The following is a 25,087-nucleotide window of genomic DNA, read 5'->3' as shown; positions in this document are numbered from 1 at the left end:
GTTTGAAGAAAGAATTAAATATAGATATATTTTAAAAGCCATTATTATTGTTGTGAAACACCACAGGGCATCATTACCACACTAAAATAAAAAAAATATATTGTATTTTCTTGTCAGCTGTCGATTTTTCTGATTTCCCCTTTTATCACTGTTTTGAAAGTTGAAAAGTTTACTTTTAGTTATCCTTATTTAAGTACTGAACCATTCCTAACATTTATTATTAGAAAATAATTCCATCTTTAAGTATAATTTCAGGCTGTTTTTTTGCTTTTATCGGAGGGAAGGTTGCGGGATACAATAGAGGTAATGTTGTATAATTGGTTTAATTCGAATTCAGTTTTTGTATCACGCACTCTTTTATACGAAGAGAAATAGAAAAAAGGTCCAAACCCAATTGGTTATTAACCAATTCTTTCTGAATTATTATTCTATAATTATTGAGAAGCATTCAGGGCTTAAAAAGAGCTCATTCAACCAATCAGCGTTCAAAACACTAATTAGAGAAGAAACAAGCAGAAACATCAAAGCTGACAACAGAATAAACTGTAAATGAAACTGATGGGGATCGAATTTTATATGCGGATACACTTATACAATTTACCCCCACAATCAACCAATCATGCCTATTCATTATAATTTGAAATTAGCCAATAAGATATAGGATTTGTAATAGAAGAGAAACAGTGGTTCAAGCTGAAGTTTTCTCTTTTTGAATAGAAAAAAAATGCTTGTAAGTCCTACTAAATAGTACTAATATGGAAGCGTCCCTCTGGAAAATTACGTATGTATGTCATTTCGCTGATTCGCTACGGATTTCTTCATGACGATGATTATTAAACGGTTTTGTTACGGTTTCATTTGTACGTCGAATACATACATAGATATGTGACACTGAGCATGTACATAGCTAGATAGAGAGGGGGGGGATGCTTGAGCAAGGGGCAAATACAAAGATGACTTAAATTTATTAGTAAGCCATAAATAAAAATAAATTTTATGTATGCAACGACTAAGAGACACTTTAATATTTGGAGAAATATCGGATCGTTTTTATTGTATGTCGTGTTACTTGGAAGAATGGGAGTAGAGGAAAAAAATCAAAACCCCCTGGTGATATGAAGTCAACCGCATTGTAGGTACATAATATGTGGTGTACCTTTATTTATATACATATATTGTGCTCTGTGTGATGAATCATGATTACCAATTGCTTAGTTTTAAAATAACAAGGAGCAGATGCGTCCTTCCTTCCTTACGTAACAAATATGAACTACGAGTAGTGTTGTATCGGTCCGTATTTGTTCGGTACAGTCCATTCTTGGGATGTTACCTTTCGTACAAAAATATACCATATGTATTTTGTTGGCAGTTGTCAATTCCCTCCTCTGACTTGATACGTCATGGTTATTCAGGGCCAATTATTTTTTTTCTTTTTTTGTCAAAAAAAAAATTCAAAAATCTATATCTATACTGAAATTATTAATTTTTCTCGAAAAAATTTCGAAAATATCCTGCTGTTCAAAAAAAAAAAAAAAAAATTTGTAACAAAATTTCAAATATTAAATTTTTTAGAAGAAAAATTCAAAAATCCACAGCTATTCACAAACAATTAAATTTTTTGGAAAAAAAAAATTGAAAAATTAAATTAAATTTTCAAATAAAAAGTAAGTATTCCTTCATTTTTTTTTTTTTTGGGGGATACAGCCCCTTCATCCCACCCCAAAGCAGACAACCTTTCTATTTCATAATATATTCCTTATGATAAATAAATGAAGTCACTAATTATACTTGAAGATTTATTAATAAACTTTGGATTTTTGAGCGATTTTTTGGTCAAATTGAGCCAAAGAAAAGAAGACTAAATTTTTGAAAAATGAGTACCCAAAATATCACAATGGAGCAATTCGTATCCTGAGAAAAATACAGTTTTTATACAAATAATTTAAAGTGGTTAGTGAGGTTTTAAATTCATCATAATTTATTCATAATAGTCAATGTACTTAATGGCCCTTCAAAATACACATTAGAAGTTGGAGCGAATTTGAAAAGATATTCAGGAATCTTGTTAAAAGGGGGCATCTTATCATCATCGCCACCACTGAAAATTGCAAACTTTACAATTTGGCGCCAAAGTATTTTTCCTTTGTTGCATAATTCAAGAGGGATTATTCTACATTTATTTTTTCTCTCATTTTACCCTTCCTCTAATTTGCTGTTGTCAGAATCTGGCTCGCTCATATATCCGATCATGCAATCATAACCATGATTGCATCATATACATAGTTTTCCCTCCAAAAAAAGATATATACTTTTTTTCAATTTAAGACAAATTTCTGCTTTCCATATTCAGAATATGTCCCTAACGTGCCTTGTTTGATTCAATCCAGTTCACATCATCTTAGAAGATCGTAAATTATTTTTTGTGAATAACTATGAATTATTGAACTATTTTTCAAAAAATCAATTTTTTTGGACTTTTTTTTTTCAAAAAATCCAAAAAAGCCCTAAACAAAAAATTAATCTGCAAACACCCTTTTTTTTTAAGTAAATAAGAAGTTAGAGAGTTAATCCAATAGCAATGAATAAAAATGGAATCTTTTTTCTCATTGACAAGTGCCAAAAAAAAAATAAAGTTTTTTTTTTTTAACTAACTAAAATATAAGTGATAACTGGTTAGTTTTTCTTTATTCTTATAATTGAAAATTGGCTATGCATCAATAGGGAGTCTTCACTATTTTTTTGTTTTTGTTTTTGACAAAGAAACACTTTAAACCATTGACGAAAAATTGATTAATAAATGATGTATTTAAAACTCAGATCTTATCTTTTTCAGATAATATATAACATAATATATGTATTTTTCATGTTTTTATATAAACTTATCTATTCGGGCACAGCCAATAATAATATTAATATTAATCATATGTGGATATAAATGTATGTGTGTATGGTAAAAAAATTTGCAAAACAGTTGAAAAGCATGGAATAGTAGAATATGGTTTTTTGGAATTAAATTCACTTACAATCAATAGATAAATATGTTAATATAATACAACTCTGACAAAAAAAGCATCCATGGCTCTTTCCGGCTTTCCAAAAACAAAAAACAAAGAGAGAGAGAGAGAAAACGAGGAAATAAACATATAGGTAATAAGTAACAAATCAGGGGCGTCCACAGGGGTTGGGCTGGATGGGTTTTTATTTTTAAATTTATTTATTTTCAAACGAATTCCAAAAAACAACCCCCCCAAAAATATAATTTATATAATCCATTGGAAGCCCCTGTAAATAACTCAAAAACCAAATAGGTAACAAAAAATCGTATCAAATAAGAAATGAAAATAATATAGATTTTTAAAGTAGGTATGAATGTATATAAATGTAGTTGGTACGAATGTATTTCTGTAGAATTCCATCACACAATCCTGCATTTAGACCAGATAACCGCCCTTATTACTTCCCCCAGCGCTGGAGGATGTAGTATTGGAACTATTTGACTCAGAGGTTGGAGCTTTATACACAACAGTTCGTGGAAATGTGACTGTACCAGGAGGATCATTCTCTGATCCTGAGCTCACTTGAACCAACGGAAGGACTCTTCCATCCTTGGAATTACGTACTAGTGTAGCAGGAACCATTCGACCGTCTGGAAGCATGACATCTAAATTTCCTACAGGGTTATAGTGTCCATTAGGCACGGCAGTTTCTATTACTGACTGATATACACCCCCTTGTGACTTTGAGGAGTGTTTGGGCTGCTGTTGCAAATGAGTATGACGCTTGTTGGTGAGGGGATGTTGATCACTCTTGCCATTCCCAATGGTCTGGTATGTGTGGTCCATCCATGAATACACAGAGTCTGACTTATCGGAAGAACCACTCCAGAGGGGCTGATGATGACGTTGGAGAGGGACTCCCTCTAGGGGATTACTTATGACTCCCGCTCTAGGACGGGTATTGTTCATCTCTGAGCACGAGGCGTCGTTTAGAGTCCTTGGAGATGAACCCCCGACTATGGTCGAGCGAGTGGAAGCGGAGGAGTTATTTGAAGGGATTGTACAATCGTAGTGGAGCCAACCCGGAGGAGGATTCCCTCCCTCTCTTTTAATAGAGTCCGGAAGATAGAAACGGAGCTTATTCCAAAATCCCGCTTCGTTCCATCGCAGGACGACGGCTGTTTTGAGAAGGATGTTAAACTCTGGAGTAGATGCCAAGTCAAGAGATGAGAGCTCTTCGAGTAAAACAACAATCGGCTTCCAGCTCTTTGTATCACGTGGGGCAGAAAATTTAGTACGAATCCACTCCGTTTCCAGATAAGACTTAGAAACAACCAAGATTTGTTTGGCACATAATTGGGACATCCCTGGAAGGACCTCTGCTCCTCCAGGGATATCCCTGTGTTGAAGACAAAGCTTATAATCTTCCTCTATGGGAGGTGCAAGGATTTGTCGTACAAATTCATCGTCTTTAACAGAGTAGCTTACATAAGCATCATAGAGTTTATCCTCATTACCTCCTCCTGTACCCTTCTGAAGTCGTACTCCATATTTAGAATGAAGCCATACTCGTAGAGGAGTTCGAAAGACAAAGACCATCACACTACTCACGGCCAAAACAATACAAATGGCAATAACGGTGACTGAGATGGGTATAACATCAATTCCATCAGGGATGATACCATTAGACCCCAGATGATTTGCTCCACCATAAGTCACTGCCAAGGCATCAGAGCAAGTCACATTGTCCTTCAGAAGGGATATACCCGAGGAAGGAGAAGAAGCACATTGGATTTCCTTCGCATCTCCCACAAAATCATTACTTATGTACTCTTTAAAGTATTTGAGAAACTCGCATCGGCAAGACCATGGGTTTCCCGCAAGCATGAGACTATTCCCAATAGACGGAAGATCATTCCAAACTGCAAAATTAACAAGTAAATTCCCATCTAGTCGTAGAATCTCCAAAGACGGCAAGGAAGTAAACGTGAGAATATTGATAAAATGAAGCAAATTATTTTGTAGAAACAATTCTTTGAGTGCCGTGAGATTTGTAAACTCAAACCCCTCAAATTTCTGAATCAAATTATTTTCCATATGAAGAACCTCCAGCTCAGAGAGTCCATTAAAGGTTTGATTATTGACGGCAGAGATTTGACTTGCATTCAAATACAGAGCCGAAACCCTTTTCCTCCCAATGAATGCCTGACTCTCCAAAAATCCAGTAAAGTTATTCCCATCCAAATAGATGGCTGTTGCATCCATGGGAATGAGAGGAGGAACATCCAAATGACCACGACGTGAACAATGAATTACATTAGCAGTCCACGTTGGATCATGGAAGCAATTGCATCCCTCAGGACAATGCATTCGGCAATCGCAAGCAAAAAAATCACAGCACATGCAGAGTGCAAAACAGTGTGCCTGATAAGGACAAAGGAATTGATTCGAAGGGATGTCCAGAATGGGGATAGGGGAGGGAGCGGAGTTTGAGTCGGAAAGAAAGAGTTGTTCAGAAGTACATTTGATATCATCCAGATCCATGACAGCCGGACGATTCGGATTGCGCGAAAGGGAGTTGATATTCTTTAAATACTCCATTTCACAGTCACAGTGGTAGGGGTTTTGACTTAAAAAGAACTCGGGGGATGTTTCAACTGCAAGAAGAAAAGCATTTGAGAAATTAGAATTAAAATAACAAAATTGTTAAAAGGCATTGCATATTCACTCTCAACTCTATAATGGTCGTATGGGTGGTCCCTCTCTAAAACTTGAAAAGAAGGAGAGAAAGAAGAGGTTTAACGACTATTAAACCATAGAAAATTACAATTTTTAATTCTTATTTTTGCGTTTGAAGTTTTTTTTTTTTTTTCATATTCATATGCGGATTAGAGTCCTATTTTTTTTATTTTTTTTTTAATTGTAAGGGAGTATCAAACCCATTATTAGAGTGAAAAGAGGCTTATTACTTATTTTTATTACTAAAAGATAAAAGCATTATGAAATAGGTGATTTATTAAGAAAGAAACGGTTGGGACAAAAACTCTCTTCCATATTTTGAAAAGAAGTCTATATCTAGAAAAAAATAAAGAAAATTAATTTAATATAAGGTTAAAGAGAGATAACTGAAAACCAAGAGGAATCGTGACCTTCAGTTACTCCTCCTCAATTCGAAAATGAAGGAGGTGGAGTATCCGAGATCATTTTCAAAAAAAATGTATATATATATACATATGTGGTCATCAACATAAAAACAATCTTGAACAAAAATCACGTATTTTTTAATTCATATATAGAGCTCAATCAATGTTGCAATTACATGTTTGAGTCAATACAATGCCTTTTATTCAAATTTGTGGTATGATATAAGATACCCAATCATTTACGCTATAGTTAAAAACCAATGTTTAATTTTAGAGACTTAAGTCGGCTCCGATATGCCCTCTTTCAAATAAAACCTTTCAATTTCTTATTGTTTTATTATGACAAAAAAAAAAATGGCTAGTACAAGTCAATTAAAGGCTTATTATTATTCAAATTTATTTACCTCAAGATACCCAATAACTATATCTATAGTTTAAAACCTTTATTTCATTTTAGAAACTTAAATCAGCCCTGATATGGCTCCTTCAAAAAATTATATAATTCAATTTTTATTTGTTATATTGAGAGGATCAATTTTGACTACTTTAAGTCAATTAAAGGCTTATCATTCAAATTACAGGGATGATTCAAGATATCCAATCATGTTAGCTCTAGTTTAGAACCATTATTGGATTTATGAGACTTATATCGGGCCCGATATGGTCCCATCAAAATAAAATGTTGTCTTATTTTGAGGATCAATTATGGCTTTACTTTATTCTGTCAACGAAAGGCTTATTATACAAATTACTGGGGATTAAGGATACCCGGTAATTTGACCAATAGTTAAGAACCTTTATTAGATTTACTTGTCTCCGATATGACCCTTTACAAAAACATCAAATCCAGTAGCACGCAAAAGGGTTCATACGAGTAATTTCTTCATAGAAAATACAATACAGTCTCAATTTTGGGTGAAATCATTCTATCTAACTTGTTTTTGAGTTGATGAGTCACATATATAGTTAATTATAACAATCTAAAATCCCTACCTGAGTGTGAAGAGGGTGAAACGACCAATACAGAAAACTGCAATTGAGTCAATCCATTTCGAAGTAATTCAACTCGCTTCAAGCGGGGCTTGTTCGCAAACGTGGCAGGCTCTATCTCTTTAATGTTATTATCATTGAAGAAAATGTACTCCAAACTATTCACAAGACTATTGACTCCAATATGTCCAATTTTGTTTTGACTCACATCCAACATTTTAAGGGAAAATCCGTTACTTAGATCATAGTAATTACCTAGATCTTCAATGCGGTTCTCATGCGCGTCCAACCACTCAATGCTTCGTGGAAAAAAGGCATAGTCAAACCATTGTATGTGATTTGAGGATATGTTGAGCCATTGTAGCTCACTTTGAGCCGTTAGGAGTCCATTAATGTCTTTGAGTTGATTGTTGTCCAAACTCAAAACCCGCAATTGCATGAGTGGATTGAATATTTTTTGGGGAAGATCACTGAACTGATTGTTGCCCAGATGTAGAACTTGTAGGTTATCCAATCCATGGAATACATCCTCTGGAAGTGTTTTAAGACCATTCCCAGCCAATCTTAAAGCAACCAGACTCTTGAGATGTTTAAAGGGCTTTGAATGGTTTTGAAGGGACTCAATTTGGTTCTCACCCACATCCAAGGTTCTCAACTCATGCAAACTCTCAAAGAATCCCAGAGGAAGGGACATTAAAAGATTATTGTTGAGTGCCAGGTCCTGGAGTTGCGTCAAGTTATGAAAGTCTGTAGACTCTACGGAGGTTAAATCGTTAAAGTCTAAAGAGAGCGACTGAAGACTTGCAGATGTGGATCTCAGAGCATCCCCCATGCTCTGAATGACATTGTGTGAGAGGAGAAGGGCCTTCAATTGAGGGGTGTGCGAAAAAACATCATTTGATAAAGTTGTTATGGCGTTGTATCTTAGATCTAGGATTTGAAGGGTTTCAAGCCCTCTGAGAAGAGAGGGACTCAGATAAGTGAATCGATTGTAGGACAGATCCAATGCCAATAGATTTGTAAGAGAGGAAAAAATGGCTTGACTCTCCTCGGACAAATCATTCCGAGATAGGTTGAGTAAAACAAGGTTTTCCAAGTCATTGAGTGGAGTAAGTGTAGTAATTGAGTTATTTTGAAGATGGAGTTCCTTGATAGATGGAGGAAGTGAGTCTGGAGGAAGGGTAACGAGTCGATTGTGAGATAAATTAAGGATCTCAAGGGAGAGTAGATTATCAAGTCCTTGATCTTGGATTTCGGTCAGGTCATTATTATTAAGTAATAAGGATTTGAGCTGTGTTAAAGAGGCAAATACCCTTGGTGGAAGAGTGGAGAGGGAGTTATACGAGAGATCAAGACTCAGAAGAGGTACATTACATCCCAAACCATCCGTGGGTGAGGCAAATCCAACGAGATCAGCATCTTGTAGATAATTATGAGAGATGTTGAGCGTCTTGAGATGATGTAAGGAGCAAAAAGCAGCCGGAGGTAAACTCCAGAGATTATTAAAAGTGAGATCTATGAAGTTTAAGGAGTTGAGACCCGTAAAGGCGTCACGAGCAATATCCATAGTCATGGCAGGCCATTCAGAATTCATACTCTGAATGGACAGAGTTTTCAAATCCGAGAGTCCTGAGAATGTAAGAGCAGGGATCCGCCTGATTTTGCAGAATTGAATGTCTAATTCCTTTAGATCTGGCCGATACCCAAAATGATTCGTTCGAAGGATGGATTCATATAAGAAAACGTCGGAGCATTGGACGGTCAAGGACTTGGCTGAAGGGAATTCCGTTATAGAGGCATTCAATGTCCTCATATGACAATGAAGCACTGATTCTTCCTTTAAGTCACAAACCCCTAGGACCCCCTCCAAAAGGAGGCACAAAATTAACCAAATCATGTTCAAACAAAAAATAGCTTAATAAATTTTAAATTACATTTAACATCACGAAGCACGGGCACATTTCAACGTACGAACATTGACTGACTGATATTTTCATGACAATAATTTATTTTTTTTATTTTTACACGCCGGTTCTTTTTTTAAAAAGGCGCTTCCACACATCAGAGTCAAGTAACACAAAACCCGCCTTATCAAAATAAAAAAGGAAGACGCGTCCACGATATTATTTATATATACATTAATACAAATGTGTGAAAAACTCGAATAAATGTTTTTCATATATTATTTATTGATTCTTTTAGGTATAAAAAAGCTTTTTGATACAGTTATTGGCATTCAATTTTATAATTACATGCAGTACACTTCAATATAATATATATGTATGTATATTATTTTATGAATACAGTATTCAAGCCTTTGTAATATTATGAATGTTTTTACAAACATTCATAATATTCACACTACAAAAAGGTAGAACAATCGACCAATTTTGTTAGTACATAATATTCTCTTAAGAAATAAAAATAAAAAATTCTCACGAAATAATATTTTATTAGATCGATTAAAAAGTTGTAAAGGTAAAAAAAAAATTCACCGCATTTTCCGGTATTTAAAAAAAGAAAAAGGAAAGTTAAACAAAATTAATTTCGCTGCAATTGTGTACATTCACAATTAATCCACGCCATCTATGAAGCCAAAAAAGTAATTAATATATGTGCCCTGTTAACACTAAAGCAAGTTTTAAGGATTTTTATCTAAATTGAGCCTAGATTACATAAATTTGTATGATTCAACGAATATCCATCAATTACTATCATAATTAATGAGATATTGACATATTTTATTTGAAAGGGCCCAAATCGAGGCCAGTATAAGTCTCTTGAATCGAATATAGGTTTTAAACTAAAGCCAAAACTCTTGGGTATCTTAACTCATCCCAGTAATTTGAATAATAATGGAATATAAAATATTTGGCAACACATGTTGTAACTTGTACAAGTAAATTGTACAAGTTGCGACCCAAAAAAAATAAAAAAATGAGATGAATAATTCTAAATAATAGATTTACAGGGCTTGTGATCAGAGGACTCTGCAGTAATTGAATATTGAATGGATAGTCAATATATATTATTGGGGTAATTATTGACTATTTTACTCTTTGGGTCACCCTGGTCCAATTATCGAAGTCACATCATTTTTTATAAAAATCTTGTGTAATATAAAGACATTCATTCAGTCTAATTTCGTCACAAATCAGCAACCCTTACATCTGTTCAGGGGCAACCGCAGAGGGTGGTCTTTAGGGGCTGTAGCCCCCCCCATATTCAAATTTTAAAAAAAATAACTTTTGTTATTATTATTAAAAACAGCTGTCGATTTTTGAAATTTTTTTCTCCAAAAATTTAATTTCTTTTCACAAAAAAAAAAATATATATATAATCCTACGGACGTTCCTGCTCAAACACCGACGGCCTGACCATACGTTACATCCTGGAAACCAGTAAAACACGGAGGATTTGAAGAACCTACGAAGTACTATTTCGAGGTTTTAGGAGGATTTCATTTAGTTCAATCTCATTGAGAAGGTGTGCGCACCATCAATGAAGAGCCTCTGACGAGGTCTTTCATCAATTAGAAAGGTTTTAGTGTGGCAGAGGGACTCTGAAGCCTGCTATGAGTCCAACAAGTATGTTGACTAGCTGGAGTCAAATTGCTACGACTTCGTGACCAAGGACCAGTGACCACGATCTTAATCCTTGGATTATTTTGTCTGTTACTACTCTGTTGATAGAACTGCCTACACAACTAAGACAAGTCTGGTGGCCACCATCAAGAAGCACTTTGCAATCATGCCCAGTGACCTCGTCATTAAAGCTTGCTCCTGCTTTAGAGCCTGTGATCAAGGCTGAGGGCAATTATATAGAGTATGCCTCAATACAAATTGATACAGATTTAATCTTCGAGCCCTATTTAGGGAATTTGTGGTACATTATATAATTAAAATCCCCACATTAATATTTTTCATAAATTCATAATATCCCTGTAGTATTAATAGACCAAAATGAGATAATAAGACCAAGGAGATCCCTTTTTGTTGTGTCTTATCGATAGAGGAGGCAGGAAATAAGTATACATATATGTTGTAAAATTTCTCACAAAAAGCTCAAACTAAGTAACAAACGAATATCGTTGAATGGGGTAGAAAGGTTGCGTGAATATATTCACTTTTATTTTCCATTATATAAAGGATGTGACGCGTCAACATAAAAAGAAACTTGAATAAAAATAGGATTATTTTTTTTTACTTCATATATGAATACAAGCCAACATTTCATGGAGATATTTTAGTCAATTATAGGTTTATTAATCAAATTTCTGGTACGAATTAAGTTACCCAATAGTTTTAATTATAGTGTACTTAAAGCTTTATTTGATTTCAGATACTTTTATTGGCTCCGATCTCCTCATTTACAAAAGTATAAAATCTGTCCACATGTTTTACTTCATACTTACAACCACATATTTGAGTCCTTTATAGGCTTATTATTCAAATTACTGGTATGGGTTAAGATACCCCTAGAAATGTTAAATATAGTTTAAAACCTTAGTTTGATTTAAGAGACATATGTATTGGCCCTTTAGAATAAAATGTATCAATTTCTCATGGAATCATTGTGACGGTATATTCTGCATACTTTAAATACAATTTTTGGTACACCCAAAGGGTTAAAAATAATAATTTGTTGATAAAATTTTCGAATACTTTTCCGCATAAATTGGCTGAAACTGCAGCAATTTCGCGTTGAATATTTGTTCTGAGCTCTTCTAACGTCGACGGATTATTGGTGTAGACAAGGGCTTTCACATGACCCCAAAGAAAATAGGCTAGAGGCGTTAAATCGCACGAGCGAGGCGGCCAATTGACTGGTCCATTTCTGGAGATAAGACGCTCACCAAACTTACTCTTCAATAAATAGATTGTAACATTTGCTGTAAGTGAACCGTCTTGTTGAAACCACATATCGTCCAAGTCCATATCTTCCAATTCAGGCCAAAAAAAATCGGTTATCATGGCGCGGTCATGTCATATGTGGACTCAAATTTTTCAGCAAAAGTTGAATTGTTGATTTTGCAGGTCAATTACGTTGACCATAAATTGGCGTTACCGCTCTTAAAGTTTGGATCAAAGACTCACCACTTTTGTAATAAATTTTAATAATTTGCAAGCGTTGCTCGAGTGTGTACTGCTCCATGATGAAACTACAATTATTTTTGAGCACAGCTGTCTAAGAAACAATAACAAATATGACGTCTTTTTCGAAACCTATCAACGTAAAATGTAAGCGTCCCTATTGAAAACCCCATATATATATATATTTTGTAGGATTCTGAGACAAGTTTTGCGATATTCAATAAAAATCCCATAAAATATTAATTATTTATAATTTTAGTACAAAAAGATACACATCCCAATGAGAAATTGATTAACAAATAATACTCGCAGTGTTCACAGATTGAACACAAAGGAAAGATTCGGCCCTTTGTAGTATGAAACTTTCCTCCTCATGAAGGTGGTTGTTGGCGTTTATAAGTCACATGATGATTATTGTGGAGTCATTCAATGAACAGCTGTTCAAACTACTGACCACTACTACAAGGTACGTGGTATATATACATACTATATGTATAGTTCATTAAGTTCTTTCAAACGACGTCTACGACACAATAAGAAAAATAAGTGAAAAGGAAATGAAATCTGCCAAAATACTGGGTAACTCCGAAACAAAACAATACACCATCTTTCATGTGAAATAAACCTATATATATATATACAGGGTGTTAAGATCAAATCGGTACATTTTTCAAAAATCTTTAAATATTTACTGAGGCCAGATTTTTTGGTGGATTTATTTGAAAATTGGCTTGAATTGTACATATAAATGTTCAGAAAGAGTTCATTGAATGTATCTACCTGCAGGATCAATCACTGCCTGTATCCTAGCTATGAAGGAGGAGCAGGCGTTGACAAGGATGTTCCTTGGCATATTTGTCATAGTCTCCTTGATGTAGACAATCAGAGATTCTTTGATGTCATGAGATACTAGATTTGTTTTTGATTTAACGTACCCCCAGATAAAATGACCCATCAGATTAAGATCCGAACTACTAGGGGCCAAATTTTCCTCCCAATAGCAGTGCTCACTTCAACGACCTGTTTGAGACACGACAAGGTGTTGAGTCTTATGAAAAATCTGGATTGGTAAGCACATCACATTTAAAAACCTCCCAAATTTCCTTGTTTTTGTGGACAAAAATCATAGTCACGGGGCAACACCCTTCCTAGTTTGTGAATTCAATCTCCTTTATATATGGAGTAGCTGTTGCCATGATGCCAAAAAATCACTAAAGTTTGTTTATACAACAACGTTTCTTCTGGGGAAAAAATACTTCATCAGACAACGTCTTGAAGACCATATACACTATTCAGTTTTTCAGCTACCTGGCTTGTATTTTTGCCTTGTTCGAAGAAAAACTGTAAAATATGGCATATTTTCTATTTGTTGGTGTCCATCTTTGACATGTATTTAAGGACAACAGAGGCAAACCAATCACAAAACTGGCATGGAAGTTTTTTTAAGTACAAAATCTTATCTTTCTGATGACAAATTACTTATTACTATAGTCCAAAGTCATTATTTTTTTTATCAAATGATTATAAATATAAAATACAGCTTCTGTATGTGTGAATGTCCTTGATGATTACCCACACCGTTTGACCTATAAGGTTGAAACTTTGCATGGGTCCCTTTTTTTAACCTGGTCAGACTCGGAGGGGGGAGGTGGTCAAATAAGGGGGCTTTTTTCTATAACCGAAACACAAAAACTGTTTTTTAGAGCTCAAGGAGACAAGATAGGAGGTTGAGCTTTAAATCAAAAAGTGACTGGCGTCCCAAGAAAACAATTATATGATCAAGGACATTTCCTAAATTTATTCAAAATCAAAAAAAAAAAAAAAATTGGTAAAGAAAGAAATTGATGAAAATTACTCCTTTGTTTTTTGTTCTTTTTTACAGGTGCAAAAAAAAAAATTATCAATGGAAAATTTAATTTGTATATAAAATAACTTTTGTAAAACCATGTCTGGAGATTCGTTTGCATATAAATTAAATTGGAATATCTGTAATATTCTCAATAGTTTTTTTTAATTTCTTTCACCTTTTTTCGCTATTTTTTCATCAAATCTCAATTTTTAAGAAAAAATGAGACAAAACGATACATTTTGGACCGACAATTTTAAACTTTACTAATAGACAATTCTTTTTTTTTAATTTCCAGAACATTGTATTGCATAGTATTTACAATATTCGCAAAAATGAACTATTTATCAAAAGTAATTTTTTCAACAACATATTTCTCCATAACTTTTCAGCTTTTGCAAGTACTAAACAAATCTTGGTAGGTCATTGTTTCTCTATACAATTCTCAAATTTGTATTAAATATTTTTTTTTTTTCAAAATTTTCAAAAAGGTTTTTTGCAATTTTCTTTGCAAATTTCGATTTCTTAATTTTTCGATCAAAATAAAAGATGGAGTTATCATCTTGACAAATTTTATCATGCATATATGTTGGTATGTTACTTAAAGTTTATAACGTATAAAAAAAAATCATATTAATACATATATTACAATGCTCGCCTGCATGGAAGAAGATAAATTATTAACCATTGTCAATGTAATTTCCCGCTCCCTCGTCAGCCCAGGCAAATTTGAGTAACCCTTTGCTTTTGTGAGTATATGTATATACAAAAATACTAATCTTTTGCTGCGTGGGTTGCGTGATTATTTATGTGTCCATTTTATTTATTTTTATGAAAAAAGGAAAAGTTTTTCCGGATTAATATGGAAATTAGATTTTTTTTTTTTTTTTTTGCATTTATGTTTCCATTTATTGCAAGCACATAAATTATACCTTGTCGATATTTTATTAGTATATATATATATTTTTTAAATAAAAAAAGTAACTTTATGCATAGGTGGTGGCATCCTCCTGTGTGCTTGAGAATCTATGCAACATTCATAATTAATGGGAATATATATTTACCTTTGATTTAATTGAAGAAGTTTTGCTTAGATTCTTAGTAAAGGACAGCTCTTTTTCTACGTCTAAAAAGTAAGTGGGAAAGAGTTAAAAGTGAAAAGGATTTGTTCACAAGTTGTAAACAGGGATGTACGGATGCGTCAAGAATATGCCTTTTTTGAAATATCAGAATCAGCTAAATAATGCTGATTCCACCGATACCTGGGCATACTAATTTTATTATTAAAAATGTTCAACCAATAAATAGAAACGAGACTCTTAGTATAGACTAACGTAGGTTTAAGACTAGGGGCTTCTAAAATTATTTTTTCTTTGATTTATATTTTAACATATAATAGGTCGATTTTTGGTTTATAAGGGAAAAGTAGAACATTGAGTCATTGCCCTATGAAATCTTCCCAATTGGCTTATCATTTGTCGTTGAGTCTTTAAGTGGATTCTCGGTGAAGGATCGGGCAAAGTAAAACTATGAAATCATACTCCAACAAATCCACGAAGAACGGTCCAAACATTAGGCAAGGGTCCATAGGCAAATAAGCATAATACTACATTGCCTGTTGCTCCAATAAAAATCGGCCTAATAAGTGCAATAATAATAGACTTGCATAACAAAATTCAGGTCCATCCGTTGAAAATTAAAGTCCATCAGTAGTGAAGAAAATATATACGAGCCAACCAAGAACAAATTGACTCCTGAGGTCAGAGAGGAACTTACTTTTTAAATAATTTTAATTTACAACTAATTATAATCATATTTATAACTGATATGTTTAAGTAAATTACTGGGCTCGAGCAAGTTAAATTACTCCACCTCTTTAGCATCAAGTAACTCTCATAAAATCCCAAAATACAAGTGAAGTGCTGGGCCAAAATACAGTTTAAACGCGTCTGCCGCGTTTTTTCTAGGGACCCAGGAACCTTTCTAATATTCTATAATCCACCCCAGTTCACGGGTTGTACAGGTGAACTGCTGTTCAATTTCCCTGTCACCTCTTCCTTGTGCATCAAGGAACCATAATACTATTCCAAAAAAGACCCCAGCTCTCAAGGCTGTTTAAAATGCAGCGTGGACGCATTTCCAAGCACCAATAACCCATCTAATATGCTAGAATACACCCCAAGCCACGGATTGTGGGCTGTTGGTCTCTATGCAGGTTAAATACTTCCATTGCCTCCTCTCTGAATATCAAATAAACCACTTAATATCTAAAATATACCCCGGCCTCAGGTTGTACAGATAACATGCTAATAAATGCTATTTAAAGGCTACCATGGCCCTGCAGACCAAAAAAAAAAAAACATTGTTACCAGAACCGTTTCTGGAGCTATAAGAGCCTACATGAAAAATTTCAGCTAAATCCATCCATTGGTTTGGCCGTGATTGAAGAACATGCAAACAGATACATTGAATATACAGATGATAACTATTATATTGATGTATTTTCTTGTCAAGCCCTAATTAAAGAGTCAAACATTAAAAAGTAAATTGTTCATTATTTGTTTTTATAATTCCTTTATAGGTATATAATATTAATATAGAATCGGAATCGTTGATAAAAATGGTATCGGAATCAGCTGAAATTTTGGTAGATGTACATTTATATTTGTAACCAATCTTTTCAGGATTTTTTTTGTCAAATAACTGGGTATTTAATTAGTTGTATTAAAACGATAAAGTTGGTTTGTCTGTGGAGGATTCATTTTTGATTGTGGACTTAATATCTTAGAACTGCGTGACCACTTGATCCATAGCTCGGCATTACTTCACTAACTAAAATATATAGAATGTATTTTGTGTCGATGTTTTTGCTTCATTTCCCCTAAAACGTGTTCCGTACATTGATTTGAATGAGATACTTTTAAGTTAATATGAACAATTCTCAATAGTTATTGAATAATAATTCCATAGTTTGTATAAATTGACCCATAATTTGGCCCATAGACCAGGGTTAGGGGCCAAGTATATTGGTATTAAGTCCTAAAATTTAGTACTTATATTAAAGTATTCATAAAACAATAGTACTCATACTTGGCTTAAAAACTAATAATTAAGTTCTAATAAGTACTTTCGACAGAAGACTGTGAACAATATTTCACATATTCAGTTTTAAAATGTTTTAGAAACAATACATATTTTTATCATTTAAATTGTCTTCCTTGCAAGGACGTCCAGTAATTTACTTCCTTTAAAAGTAGAATAACTCATAAAATGCGATTGAGACAAATATTCCCTATACTAAGAGGTGCGTGGGTCTGTACCCCCCAAATGAAGGAATTTTGTGTTTTGTATTAGTAAAAATTATCGGTCTGTAAGAAAAAAAATAATGAGAAAACAGGTGTAAAAATAATTGCACTTATACTTAAATACATTGCAATTACTTGTAAATTAGTTAAATACCTCAAAAAAAAAAACAACCTAATACTTAAAATTTCAATGAAGTACTTGTACACTACTTAAGTCCATTCAAATGTACTTGACCACATCTTTGCTAACTACTAACTGATTTTGGGCATTTTTTATGTTTCTCTTCTTATGAAAGGTTTTAAATACAATAAAGTTAACGATGTGATGGATAATGAAAGTTATAGAGGCGACAAGTTGGTCATAAGCTGGCTCTAAATTTCAGCTGTTAACAAAAAAGGAGTTAGTGGAGAGGAATCGGCGAAAGAAAAGAGTAGGATGAGTTCAAACTGATTCTTCAAGCAAAAAACATCTCATCTCAATCTACTTTTATAGCAACTGAATGTTATATTCAAAAAGATGTCTTCCTCACAATGCCAAACTTCCATCAAATGTAACGTGTCCCCTCTACATATATATTCGGTCTAACATCATGTAGCATCGAACGTGTGTAGCTTTAGCTCAGCGCGGCATATTAAAAAAAAGAAAAGGGAGTACATAGCTATATTATTTAAGCAATGTTTGTTTGTCGGGACCTATTACTCCCTAGCCATGCCGGGTGCTCCCATAAGTTACACTCCTAATATAAATCTAAGTTTCCACATCTATTGAACGAGTATGTACAGGTCATGACGTGTTAAGAATTGATAGTTTATTTCAATGAACGCTACTTAGATCAATTAATTCTCCCTTTCAAAAAGAAGAGTTTAATTCATTTAAAATGTGTCTTGTTTGAAGGAGGGAAAATCGTTAGAAAGAGATAAATTTGTAAACACAATAATTACTTTCGTGCTTCCACAACTGCGGCGTTGTGCGCATTTTAACTCGTTCAAACAAGAAAGATTTTAAATCCCAGATCCTCTACATTATCCTATGATAATTGTTGAAGTTGAAAGATTATAATATGTGGAGTTCTTAGAAATGAGGCTATAAAAAATAATATTTACCTTTGACATTAATTGAAGAATTTCATTTTTGAAGTCATATTGAATTTAAAGATTGGAGGGATCCAATTTGGAGTACGTACCCAAACATTCAAATTTTGACACTAAACCAAAGTTTGATGCATTCTTTCCTCGAATTATATTAGTATGTTATCCAATGTTTGGACCTTAATTAAATATGATTTGGATTAGAGTGACATTTTTACTAATGACAAACCCATGAATAGGCCAATGTTATTACTATTAGAACCTAAATTATTATTAATTATTATAATAACGTTGGACACGTCGGTACTTGCTCTTTATCTCGTAACCTCTCGTCCTAAAAGAAACCGATCAGTTGTTGTTCGCCAATTCTTCCAATTATGGAATTATGATTATATAATTGTTCACAGATTAATAAGAACTCATTTGTATCCAACCAATCAATGATAGAAATAGTTAAGAGCAGGGACTCTCAAACTTTTTTATTGATGTAGTCCCACTTGTAAAATATTTATTTAACCCAAGTTTCCATTACCAGCACAAAGCATTTTTAGTTTCAGTGACAATGGCGTCCGCAGAATTATATTGTGGAGGGTTGGTTGTAATTATTTGAAAAGATATACAAAAATTAAACTTTTTTCGAAAAAAATTCAAAATTCTTAGCTATTCTCAAAAAATTAAATTTTTGGGAAAAAATTTAAAAAAGTCCATATCTATTCTAAAATATTATTTTTTTTGGAAAAAAAAATCAAAATCCACAGTTGTTTGCAAAAAATATTGAATTTTTTGCACAAAAATTTCAAATATTAAATTTTGTGGACAAAAATTTCAAATATTAAATTTTGTAGACAAAAATTTCAAATATTAAATTTTGTGGACAAAACTTTAAAAAACCATATTTATTTAGAGAAATTTATATCATTCTTTTTTTTTTTTTTGAATATTCAAACATTAAATTATCTAGTAAAAAACAAAAATTCCTTACTTTGGGGGCTACAGCCCCCCCCACACCACCTCCTGCAGACGCCCCTGAGTTATGTAGCATTTGCAAAATATTCTTTTAAAATCTAAGGTACCCCCTGGAGTGCTCCCAAGTATCCGAAGGGGTACACTTATTCTCATTTGAGAACCACCGGTCTAGAGGACAAGAAGAAGAAACATTGACTGTTGACAACCCAATTCAATGTACATTCTTGTGTTTGTAAACTATGTAACGCCGTGTAGAATATCCGCACGATGCAACTGTTTATGTAAATGTGGCTTCAAGTACTAGTCAAGTTAAATAGAGATGCTACATTCGATTTAAATTACATATATTATTTAAAACTCGGATTAATTGTTAACCAATAGTTTAAGCCTTTTAAGATTCGGAATATCCCTTGGATCTTTTTTATGATCCATAAAAGTTCGAAAGCCCGAATCTGGATTGGGTCTTAAATATTTTACTTAAATCTTACCCGGGTACTTTGGATTTGGCCCTAAGAACCGTCCTATCTCTAATTGAATTTTATGGGTGTTCTGAAAAGTGTCCAACCTCAACGTGAAGATGACAACACTTGTAAATAAGAGCTAGTCAAATCTATCTAGCGTCTGTTGAAAGTTACTCAACAAAGTTTCAGCCATTTTGAACGCGTAGCACGAAAATTATTTATGCCCACTTAATTTTGAGATGTCATGGGCCAAGGTAACACAAAACGTAATAAATGCATAATCAACCATAACTTAGACTCAATTTGATTTTAGGTGAAGGTTTTTTGGCTCTACCGAGTGCTCATTCTAGTTAATGTTTTGTGTTCCGTATATGTTATAAAATAAAAAATCAGAAAAAATGAAATGTATCTATGTTGGGTTGAAAATTATTCAGACCACACTCGTATATATAAATGTGAGTTTCCACATCCATCAGACTTGTATGTACACGTCACGACGTGTTTCGAATAGTCAATTTCTTCTCAAGAAGCCTACATATATATTTTTAGATTCATATCTCAATAACCTATCATATTCAAAAAGAGAGGATCAATGATTTAAAAGGTTTCTTGTTTAAAGAAGAGAAAATGCAACTAAAAGATATAGTCAAACCTGGTCTAATGGCTATCTGTTTTAAGGGTGTCACCGTTCAAGAAGCCACACCCAGTTCTCAAATTTAGAATTCCTACAAAATAGGAAATCTGATTTGAGAGGTCACCAAATAAAAACAGTCGCTTTATCCATTTCCCTTGCATGACTGCATAATACAAAATGTACACACGTATAAATGCACTATCGTGTTTCTATAATTTAATTTATCGCAGCATTTTAACTCTTGAAAACAAGAAATATTTTAAGCCACAGAACTTCAACATAAAATTGTTGACATTGGAAGATTAGAATTAGAAATTAGAAAACTGACGATATAATGCATAATTTTTCCTTATATAAAGGGTTGGGGCCCGCGCCCTCCACCCCATTAGGGACATTTTTATAGTTACAATTATACAAATTTATCGCTTTGTCAAAACGATGTAAATGTCAAAAAAGAAAAGAAAAAAGAAGTGATATATCAACCAACGTATATTGTAAGCTTTAATCCGATCCCTTGTGTACGAAATATTATCACATCGCGGATATTTTAAATAATATGTTATAACTACTAGAGATGTTACGTTGTTGTTGTTTTTTTGTAAGAGAGCGAGGAGAAGGCGGGAGCCAGACATATGGTACACCTGAATTAAGATCCTTGTTAATATCAGCTGCATGTTATATGATTTCTGAGGGAGAAATGAATTACTGGTTTAAAGAGGAAACCCATCTACATTGAAAATAGCATTAGTGCAAGGAAAATATTTAAATTATATTTAAATTCATATACATATTTATTTTATTATGGATTTTTAAATCCATTTACACCAGAGATGGACGAGAACTCTTCTTGTGGAGGGAGATGTTAACACAGATCCCCTCTTTTGTTATGACTTATGTACTTCTTATAAAGAGTGCAAGTCTAAATCGGCTCTCTGGTCATTACATTAGGTAAAAATCCAAGTTAGGATTTATTCATTACCAAGACTTACAAAATTTGTCTTCCTTAAAAATTGCTCTCTATTTAAAAAACTAAATAACATTACTAAACCGATGATATAACTCAAATATTTTGAAATAGTCAAATAAATTTGTCTCTCACGAACCAGCTCACGGAAGAGTTACTAATGGATATTTAGGTTTTTTTTTATATCCTTAGAATATGAATATGTTTGCTAACCAAACCAACTTAAAGAAATGCTATGAGAGAAACAGATACATCTAATCATTTGTAAACTATCCGATCGGAAAATAATTTTATATCAGTCCTTATATCACTAATATCCATTTAATTGTGATATATTCTAGGACGTTATAAAGTCTTATTAATTGACATCCACTAATCACATCCAATAAAAATAGAATAGTCTTTTGAACCTTTAAAAAAATATCCAAGTAAGAACAAAGACGATTCGAAAAGGCAAGCCTGAAATATACTGATAATCCTATTGTTACAAAAAAAAAATTCTTCAATAAAATACTGTGTAGTAATAATTATTATTTTTGTTTAAATATTGAAAAAGTAAATTATTTTTATGGTTTAATGATGGAACTTCGTACACTTTGACAACTTTGTAAAAAAATGAAGGGAAAAGAAAACCAATGAGGATAAAGGAAATATTTTTTTAAATATAAATTGTAGCCAAATAACTGTTCTTTAATATGAATGTAACTTTTTTTAAATTCTGCTCATAAATAAATGTTCCATGATTCAAGGAGTGCAGAACTGTAAGAAATCCCTTGGTTCTCCTCCAAATATAATACATCCAATGGGTAATGAGCGTTATAAACTATGCAGAGAGTGGCGCCATCTCGTGGTGAAATAACACAACTTCCTGAATTATAATACGTTTATTGCGAGTTTTTAGAATAGGAAAAATCTGCGTTATAATATGAAATCAGCATTGCAGGGGAAGTTTTTTAGGACTAAAACTCGTTAAATGGAAGAAATTATATTTCAAAGTTCACTTTTCAGTAGTTTTCCTTTGTTTTTTTTTAGCATGGTTAAGACAATGAAAACATTTTATTCTTCATACATATTTTATTTAAAAAATGTGTGCCAGACAAGATATTTGTAAAATAATTTGAAAATTTAATTTTAATTGAGTATTTACTTGATTTTTAATCTTAACCAGATTTAGAAAAAATTTAATTTTCTGGTTAAAGCTATGGATTTTTGAAACTTTTTTCCAAAAAAGAAATAATTTTTGTGAATACCGATGGATTTTGAAAATTTAAAAAAATAATAATTTTTGGGATTATTTTTGAAAAAAATTCCAAAGACCAAGCCTCTCCCAAAAAAATATATACATATAATCCTGGAACTTCCCTGCGCGTATATTTTATATTAAACAATATTAACATTGTAACATTTGGCTGCAAGAAGGAGCCATTCTTTTTCACCTTGTTTATAAAATACTATATGTAAACAACACTCATGCAATCAATCTTGTTGTAACTTCGTCAAATGGCTTTAAGTATAATAAAAGACTTATGGCCAACGTTGAATAATCCTTTTTGTCAATTATATTTGAATTTAACCAAGGTAATTTGAACTGAAAATCCATAAAATGGCTACATCCACACTTTTTTTTTTTTTTTTTTTTTTGATTAATTCAGGACGAGAAAAGTAGGATAATTAGTGATCAGTATCTTATTGTAATAGTTAATTGACCCTCTACGATATGGAAGTAAGATTATATAAGGATACCATATTTTTAACACATTTAATGGGTGCTAGGTGATTTCATTCCTTGTAAATTCATTCCCAGTTACATTCATCTCCGAATATTTCATTCCATCTTTGAAGAGGGATATTAAGTGACGTCATACGGTTTATGTTTCTAAAATACTTAATATTTGTAGTGTATGGATGTAGAAAGAGGGCTGGGCAGTCGGCAATGGAGAAGAGTGATGAGTCATGGATGGGATATGAATGATTTATAGTGTTTATAGCTAGGGAAATAAAAGACAAAGTAGAGTATTGCTGGGATTTACTTATAATTTCCAAGGTATAAATATTATCCACAGATCGGGATTCCTTTCCTAGTCGCTATTAAGATTTATCATGACGTCATTTCTAATCAATAAACACAATATATCATTCATATCCGTCTCCCATCTATGACTAGTCAACACTCATCTCCAGTGCCGACTCGCCAAGCCTCTTTCTACAGCCCAGACAAGAACTACCTACTGAATAGTTTTGAAACATAAAGCGTATGTCTTCAATAAATATCCCTCTTCAAAGTGGGTATGAAATGTCCAGGGACTGAATGTACTGGGAATGAAATTACGGGTGACGCATTTAAAAGTCAGATATATAATAAAACTATTTTTGATAGACTCTAAGTTTCAAGTTCATTATTTCTCTTCATATGAATCAAAAAACGTATTTTCATTGTTATAAAATAGGGTTGTTTCCCCATCTCCAAAAATGGCTGACGTCAACAATGCCCACGTCAGTTGAAAACGCTTTGTAATTACTTTTACAACATGGACTACAAACAGTACTTTACTCTCTTTGTTTTTGGTTTTTTGAGTGGCTTAATAACCCCTATTGTAAAATGAAATTTTTTGCACACACGCAAAAGGATCTGCAAAATGAATAAAAAAACCTTTTTTATTATCGATACACTACAATAAAAGGGTCCTAATATCAGTTTTGTAGCATTATGTCAATTAGTAAAAAATTTCATTTTTTTATCAATGAGAAAATTCATTAACGAATTTTCTTTTTATATTCTTTTTTTAAAGATTTATGAATGAAATCAAATATTTTAGGATTCAATTTCCAAACATATATAAATATATATTTAATAGATAGGAAATTAACATAGTTTATGACTCATATTGCGGGAGTGATAAAGTAATTATGACCATTTCCGTATCCAAGGGGTTGGCACAAGTGTATCGTAAAAATTATGGATACAGATGTTCTTGGGCTAAAAGAAAGTCCCCCAGGAAGAATCATTCATTCAAATAAGTAATCAACTTTTTATTATAAATAAAAATAACAACTATATAATAAGTGGGAAACCTGTGATTTTCAGGAATTTTTTGTATCTACATGTAAAATATGTTGAAGGAACATCAAACAAACAAAACCTCTTTTACGTGTTCCTCACATAATGCAAAGATATTTATATACTTGGCTCGTCAACACAAAAGGAAGCTAGAATATGTTTTCTCAAAATTGAGAGTGGATTACATTTGTATTCTTCCACAACTATTTGTCAATTTTCTATCAACAAATAGTTCTGATTAACCCTTTGATTGTCTCGACAATTGCACTTAAAGTAGCCAAAATTGACCATCACAATGAAATAATGAATTATATCAAATGAAGATTCTAAACTGTAGGTAAAATTATGAAATATCTTAACTCATCCCAGAAATATTAAAACAATGAGACTCAAATATGTCTATAAAATGTTGGACTTTATGTATATATGTGACCCCTCAACACAAAAGCCAGCCAGAATATATATATTTTTATTTTTTTTTGAAAATTAAGTGTGGATTACAAATTTGTATTCCTCTTCAAACTATCCACCATTTGTATAAA

The 25,087-nt window shown here is 32.8% G+C and overlaps 1 protein-coding gene across 1 annotated transcript; it reads right to left on the bottom strand.

Annotated features, from left to right (window-relative positions):
* Positions 1-2,786: 2,786 nt before the first annotated feature.
* LOC121125912 (toll-like receptor Tollo) lies at positions 2,787-9,117 on the bottom strand. The gene is made up of 2 exons (XM_040721169.2): positions 7,133-9,117; positions 2,787-5,653 (listed from the first exon to the last, which is right to left on the bottom strand). The coding sequence occupies exons 1-2, from the start codon at positions 9,024-9,026 to the stop codon at positions 3,432-3,434; spliced, it is 4,116 nt and encodes a 1,371-aa protein (XP_040577103.1). The 5' UTR covers positions 9,027-9,117; the 3' UTR covers positions 2,787-3,431.
* Between the last annotated feature and the right edge of the window lie 15,970 nt (positions 9,118-25,087).

Source organism: Lepeophtheirus salmonis, chromosome 11, assembly GCF_016086655.4.
Source record: "Lepeophtheirus salmonis chromosome 11, UVic_Lsal_1.4, whole genome shotgun sequence".
NCBI classification, from domain to species: Eukaryota; Metazoa; Arthropoda; class Copepoda; order Siphonostomatoida; family Caligidae; genus Lepeophtheirus; species Lepeophtheirus salmonis.
The sequence above is the reverse complement of the archived record's forward strand: the minus strand, read 5'-3'. Positions and strand labels throughout refer to the sequence as shown.